This window comes from Chrysochloris asiatica, unplaced genomic scaffold (genome assembly GCF_000296735.1).
Source record: "Chrysochloris asiatica unplaced genomic scaffold, ChrAsi1.0 scaffold00277, whole genome shotgun sequence".
NCBI classification, from domain to species: Eukaryota; Metazoa; Chordata; class Mammalia; order Afrosoricida; family Chrysochloridae; genus Chrysochloris; species Chrysochloris asiatica.
The window spans coordinates 2,725,117-2,732,588 of record NW_006408795.1 but is presented as its reverse complement, the minus strand read 5'-3'; the positions used below and the strand labels follow the sequence as shown (position 1 = coordinate 2,732,588).

At 37.4% G+C, this 7,472-nt stretch overlaps 1 protein-coding gene across 1 annotated transcript in view; it reads right to left on the bottom strand.

The window, feature by feature from the left end:
• PTPRN2 (protein tyrosine phosphatase, receptor type, N polypeptide 2) overlaps nt 1-7,472 on the bottom strand; it is a 1,341,366-nt gene that overhangs the window by 1,059,942 nt on the left and 273,952 nt on the right. Inside the window, exons 6-7 of the mRNA XM_006874435.1 lie at nt 5,189-5,410; nt 3,605-3,645 (exon numbers count right to left, since the gene is read on the bottom strand). Coding sequence (XP_006874497.1) covers nt 3,605-3,645; nt 5,189-5,410 — 263 coding nt within the window. The remainder of the gene's footprint in view (nt 1-3,604; nt 3,646-5,188; nt 5,411-7,472) is intronic.

The following is a 7,472-nucleotide window of genomic DNA, read 5'->3' as shown; positions in this document are numbered from 1 at the left end:
ATTTCTCTTTTGATTTTAATATTTTCTATTTATTTCTGCTCTGATCTTTGTTATGCCCTTCCTTCTGGTAGTTCTGGCGTTAGCTTGCTCTTCTTTTTGTAGTCCCACAAGTTGTAAATTTGGGTTATTGACTAGACATCGCCTTTTCTAATGTGGATGGCTTACCACTATAAATCCCACTTCGCAAACCTCACCACCAGCACGGCTGTCACTGTCCTCCATAAATTTTAGTGTCTTCTCCTTACATTTTCATTTGGCTCTACCTATATGTCTTATCTCTCTCTTGATTTCTTCTTTGAAAGCATTGATTGTTTAATAGTGTTGTTTAATTTCCACATATTTATGTATCTTCCAATTTTGCTTCTGTTATTAATTTCTAGTTTCATTCCATTGTGGCCAGAGAAGGTGCCATAAAAGTTTTAAATCTTCTCAAATTTATTGAAACTTATTTTATGACCTAGAATATGGTCTGTCCTGGGAAATGATCCATGCTCATTGAATAAGAAGGTGTACTGTTGGGTAGAGAATTCTATATATGTCTGGCAGCTCTACTGAGCTTATGTTGTTGTTGTTAAGTATCATCAAGTCTATTCTGACACATAACAACCTGTATGGGTTTCTAAGGAGTGGCTGGTAAGCTTGAACTGCAGACCGTGCAGTTCAAACCAACTTTGCTGTCTAGCGCATTAACCCACAGTGACACACCAGGACTCCTTAATGATGTTAAAATCTTCTATTTACTTTTTTGTCTTCTTTTGACATGTTGTGTCCATTCTTGAAAGTGATGTATTGGTGTCTCCAACTACTATTGTACAACTGTCCATTTCATTACTCCCTTGAATTTCTGACAGTGTTTACTTCATATGTGTGGGTAAGTCAAAAAGCAATGCCATAGAACAATATAAATGCTTATTAAACAAAAATATCAAACTATGAAACTATTTTTTCTTGGAATATCCTCCATCTAATGGTGATGGTTCCACCTCTCTAACAAGTTCCTGAAGAATCCTATACTCTTCAACTGACATCAAATCAAAACATCAGTTTTGGCAACCTCAAGAGACTCATATAAATCATGTTTTTTTAAATGTTCTTTGAGTCTGGGAAACAAAAGTAAGTCTGAAAGAGCAGGATCAAAGGTACAGGGTAGATGGGGTAAGATTTCCCAATAAATTCTCATAGTATAATTTACTATCCTTGAAGAATGAGCAGGAACATTGTTGTGATGCTGGGGGAATGCTTTAAAGCAAATTGCCTGGCCTTATTTTCATGAATGCAGTTTTCAATTTTCTGAAAATTCCTTCCTAGTAACCCCCAATGATTGTCCTATGTCTTTCAAGAAACTCTATCAAGACTACCTTTTTGGAATTCCCTAAAACAGTCACCATAAACTTCTGAGCTGACCTCTCTGCCTTGAACTTAATTGGCCCATCAGATCCCCTCAAAAACCACTGCTTTGATTAGAGTTTTAAGTTCAAGGCACCCTAAGGAAACTCACACAAGAATTCTTGAGTGAGAACTTGACTGCAGTCACTTACTAATTACACAGACATGTTTAAAAACTTTTTGTTTTGGATAAATCCATGCATGTATGAAATGGAACCCTAGAGGTAGTGTGTTTGTATTCACCCTTATATTTTGAGTCCTGATGTTAGGGCTATATATTTTCATAACTGTTATATCTTCTTGATGAATTGATACTTTTATCATTATATAATGTCTCTTTGTCTCTCATAATCTATTTTAACTTAAAATCTATTTATCTGATAGCAATATACCATACCAGATCTCTTCTGATAATGTTTGTATGGACTGTTTTTTTCCTCCCATGTGTTCACTTTCAACCTTAGATTCAATTTTTGAGCCTAAGATATCTTTTGGAGACAGACTATAGAAGGATTCTGGGCTTCTTTTGCTTCATATCCATTCTGCCACTCTTCCAATATAGGAGAATTTCATCCATTGACTTTCAAGATAATTACTTGTTGTTGTTGTTGTTAAGTGCCGTCGAGTCGGTTCCGACCCATAGCGACCCTGTACAGGGTTTCCGAGGGTGTAAATCTTTACGGGAGTAGAAAGCCTCATCTTTCTCCCGCGGAGCGGCTGGTAGTTTCGAACCGCTGACCTTAAGGTTCGCAGCCCGATTCGTAACCACTACGCTCCCAGAGCTCCGATAATTACTTATAAGAAATAAATTCTTTTGTCATTTTCCTATTTCTTTTTTTTGTGTTTTGCTTTTCCCTCAGTTCCTCTAATACTGCTATCGATTATGTTTTGCAGAATTTTTGCAGTGAACTGTTTGAGTCCCTTTTCTTTTCCATTTTACGAATTTTTAAAGATATTTTGTAGTTATCATTTAACAGCATAACCTTATGCCAACATAATTTAAATTTATAACAATTTAAATACTGTAACAAAACAAAAACAGCATTCCTGTACCATTCCTTCAACCCCAGGCCTTATGAAGTAATTATCAAAAATTATATTTTCACACATTATGTGCTCAATAGCCTAACCTTAAGTTGGCAGTTCAAACCCACTAGCCATTCTTTAGAAATCCTATGCAGGGTCACTATGAGTCAGAACCGATTTAACAGGCACTTAATAACAACAGGTCTAAATTATCTAGAACCTGTAAACATCCCTACATTTAATAAACCTTATTGTTTTTAGATGACATCAAGTCGTTTCCAACTCAGGGACCCCATGCACAGCAGAATGAAACACTGCTCAGTCCTGTGCCTGCCTCACAATTGTTGTTATACTTGAATCCACTGCTACTACTACTGTGCCAATCCATCTAGTTAGGGTCTTCCTCTTGACCCTCCACTTTACCAAGCATGATGTCCTTTTCCAGGAACCAGTCCCTCCTGATAACATAACTGAAGCATTATAATAAACCTTGTTGTCATTGTTATGTGCCATGGAGTCGGTTCTGACTCATAGTGACCCTGTACAGGGTTTCCAAGGCTATAAATCTTTATGGGAGCAGAAAGCCTCATCTTTCTCCCGTGAAACAGCTGGTAGTTTCGAACTGCTGACCCTGAGGTTAGCAGCCCGATTCATAACCACTACGCTACATAAACAGCATGATATCAAATGTATAAAGCAGACATATAATGTTGTCATTAGATATCTCTGGTTGTAGAAATTCTAAGAAATACTAATATTCTTCTTTGCAAACAACCAAAACTTTCAAATTCCTACAATAGATAGATATTTATTTTATAACCTTAAAATAAATATGATTCTGCATATAAACATAGGAGTCCTGATGTGGCTCTGCAGACTAATGACTGGGCAGCTAACTGCAAGGTCAGCAGTTTAATCCCACCAGCCACTTCTCAGAAGCCCTATTCAGGGTTGCTATGAATCAGAATCGCCTTGATGGCACTTAACAACAACATATAAACATAAACCGCTTTGTATGTACCCTTTATATTTTCCTCTATTTGGAAAATATGAGGTTTTTTCCATCTGCTGCAGAAAAAAACATTTTTTTTAAACATTCGTATTTCTTAACAGTTCCCAAATCCTTAGAAAAGCTTACTTATACCTCTGTAGGTTTAATTTAAACTAAACAGTTAAAGATATTTCATCTTACCTTTTCATAAATTGTATCATCATCTTCTTCTACTCTGTTATCTGCAAGACATGAACATGATCAGAATCCTTGTCAAAAAATGTAACCACAAGGTGTCACAGCATGTAAAAAGATAACCACACAGAACCTTCTTTACAAGAGATTGAGCATAATGATGTTGGTCTAATTTCTACTATCAAGTAAAGCTATTCTGTTTATAGTACAAATAATTGTATCCTATAAACTTCATGAAATAGAAGTTTCATATACAAGTAATAGACATGAAATACATCATAAATGACACTACTTAGTTCCATAGCTTTATGTATTGGATTTAGTGCAAGCTCACTGTAAAAAAAAAATCCATTGTACCTAGCCACAGTTACTAGTTACTGAAAAAAAAAACACTAAACTAAAGTACCTAGCCCAAATCACTTAACAATGGAGATGGCATGAGATTTCACCAACTTAGGTTGTTTTACTACGGTGGTCTTCGCTCTCTAAATAATGATCATACCTACAGTCCAATGACACATAACTCATTCTATAATCCTCAAGCTGTCACAATAGTTTCCCCCGGATAACAGCCGCATCCCGGAGACCTTTAATATCACTCCTAGTTCACAGGTTAGGTGTTAATTCATTTTAATTGTTGGCTTACTTGTTAACATAAAACACTGTTCTGTGGACTTCCATTATATTTCCCTATATTATATTAATCAATGAAGTAATGTTTCCAACCTCCAAGCAAGCCTTTGTCCCAACACACACACAGAAAACAGGGACAACTCTTTCATTTGTGTTTTTGGTACATACTTCTGTAGGCTTTCTCAGTGGCTCCTTGGAAACCCTATTGTTGTTGTTGTTAAATGCACTCAAGTAGGTTCCAACTCATAGTGACCCAGTATAGGATTTCTGAGTGCCTGGTGGGTTTGGACTGCCAACCTTGCAATTTCAATTGAATTCACGGTCCAGTGCTTGTCCTATAGTCTCTGTGAGTCAGAACTGACTCCACAGCACTTAACAACAACAACTATGTATGGGTCCTTTGTGAGATGCTCTAATGTAGCTCCAAAGAATCCGAACACTAACTGGGCCATAGGAAATGTCAATCTTCAAAGAATCCCACCTAACTTGCACAGACGACTGCCTCTGAGGTGTGCTCATGCTCTCCCTCAAGACCAGCCTCAGAAGGTGGATGTGGGCTTCAAGTAGACCTTTGAATGAATCCTTTTCATTTTATTATTCAAATACTTGACAATATTCACTCTCACTAGCCAAACAAAAACATTTTCACTATTACTGTTTTTTCCCTGTGTCTGGACCTCAGCAGAGAGGAACTGCACCTCCTTACAGAGAGCAATTTGCCTTTCAACATAATTGCTCTGGTAGGCTTAGCCTGTTAAGAAAGCTTTTAGAGGCAAAGTTCAAACAGATAAAAATCATTAATACAAATCCCCATCTCTCCAGCAGAAAGAATGCATTAAGGCTTTGGTAAGCCTACAGATCTCTCAACAGCTCTAAGGCCTCACCCCCTTCTACATAAATGTCTATGACAGATGTAAATGATCCAACTGGAAGTTTCACCTTGTCCATCATCTTCACCCTTCTTGTCATTTTCATAAAACGCTGCTTCTGAGCTGTTTGCCTGTTCTCTGGGTTTCCCGTTAGATTCTCTTCCATGACTTTCCTGATCCTCTTCTGCATCTCCACCTTTCATGGCATTAGCAATCACATTGGCCACCTCATCCAGCTCCAAGACACCCAGATTGTCCACAGTGATCGGATGCTTTCTTAGTTCCTTCAGGAGATTCTGGATAAATGCTTCTAAATGCACACACAAAAATAAACACAAATAAATTATGTGTTGAAATATCCAAAAGAAGACACAGCACGTTGATTGCAAGGAAACATAGTAGACATACCCAAATATATTAAGGCAACGTTCCCATGAAAGTTGGACCGAGGACAGATGTTTAAAAAGTATTTGTTGAATTTGAATCACATACAAAAATCAAGCCATTACCAAAGTTTAGTATTTTTAAAAGGTCAAAATAGAAGTACAAAACCCATTGAGAACCAAAGACAAATTTATTAGTCTGATTAAGAGGATAGAAAGTGATATCTGTTATGAATGGACTGTATCTCCCCGATTCTTTGTTTAAATCGTAATTCCTGTACCTGTAAATATGTCTTTGTTTGAAAATAGGGATTTTGTTGTTGTGGTTGTTATGTTAGGACCATGGGGATGCTGTTAACGGAAAGACTGGCAGTTCAAACCCACCCAGAGGCTCCACAGAAGAAAGGGGTGAAGAACCACCTTCAAAAAGATTAAAGCCAAGAAAATCTTGTAGAGAAGTTCTACTCTACAACACATGAGGTTGCTAAGAGTTAGAAACAACTTGACAGGGACAGATTTTGATTTTCTAATTTTCTGTTAATGAGTAAACCTAACCAGGTCTAACCATGGAGTTCTGACATAGCACTGTAGGATAAGAACTGGACTGCAAGGTAGGATTGAACTTCAAAGTTGGTGGTTCAAATCCACCAGCCACTCCTTGGAAACCCTATACAGGGTTGCTAGGAGTTGGAACAGACTCAATAGCACTAGACAACAATCATGTCTAGTAGGTACAGAGCAAATATAGAAACACATATGCAGAGGGAAGATAGATACCAGGAATGCCAAGGAACATCAAGGAACTCCTGAGGCTACTAACAAGGATGTCCTGATGGTGACTTCTAGTCTTCTAAACTGTGAGATAACAAATCTCCGTTCTTTAAAGCCACATAGTTGTGGTGGTTTTTGTAATGACAACACTAAGTAACTAAAATAATCTCTGATAATATAACTGGAATTTTTTACTCAAGATATGAAAACAAATAATTTCATTAGTCTTTCAGCTAAAAGAAAATTATAGGCTATTTTCCATCTCACTTGGGAAAAGGATAATATATCTGAAAGATTGGCATAGTGTCTGGCATATCATGACTGGCACATAATAGCCCTATCAAAGTTGATAATCATCATTTTTCCTCAAATAATTTTTTCTTTCTTTTGCTCTACAGCTAGTAGATGAACGCCTGTTAGTCTCTTTGGTCATCATGACCAATGTATTCTACTTTCTGAGTCACCCCACTTTATGGACATGTTGTGTTCATGAGTTTATTTGGATGTCAAAGTGAAATTACTGAAACAGTACTAGAACATGAGTTCAATTACAAGGCCAGGTCATCAAATCTTTACCTGAAGTATAGCTAATAATGAGATGACAGATATTAGAGTCATTCAAGGATAAAGGGTCTTTAGAATTTAGTCTGAAGTCCCTTAACTTAGTCTCTGTTTCAGTACCAGCAATGGGTGAGGACTCCACCACCTCAATAGCAGTGTGTCAGCCCCAGTGTAGAGGTGTAGAGGTGGGAAGACACCTGGGGAACTGGATGCACTGTAATGACTGCTTCACTCACAGCTTCCAGCTTTCCTTAGGTTAGCTTGTTGTTGTTGTTATGTGCCGTGGAGTCAGTTACGACACATAGAGACCCTAGGGATACAGGGTTTCCGAGGCTATACATCTTTACAGGAGCAGAAAGCCTCATCTTTCTCCGTCGGAACAGCTGGTATATTCGAACTGCTGACCTTGCTGTTCGCAGCCGATTCATAAACACTACACTACCAGAGCTCCTTTAGATTAGCTTAGTTTAGGTATTTATTTGCAAGGAAGTTCTCAGCTGTCAAAAATGGGAAGGCCATAGTAGATAAGAATATCAAACATGAATTAAGATTATTCTCCTTTTCAGAGACTCTTAAAACATAATTTATGTATGCTTTTAAATGATATGCAAATTGTGGGAAAGTCTTCTTCCTCTTTATCTTTGTCTTTGAGAAGCC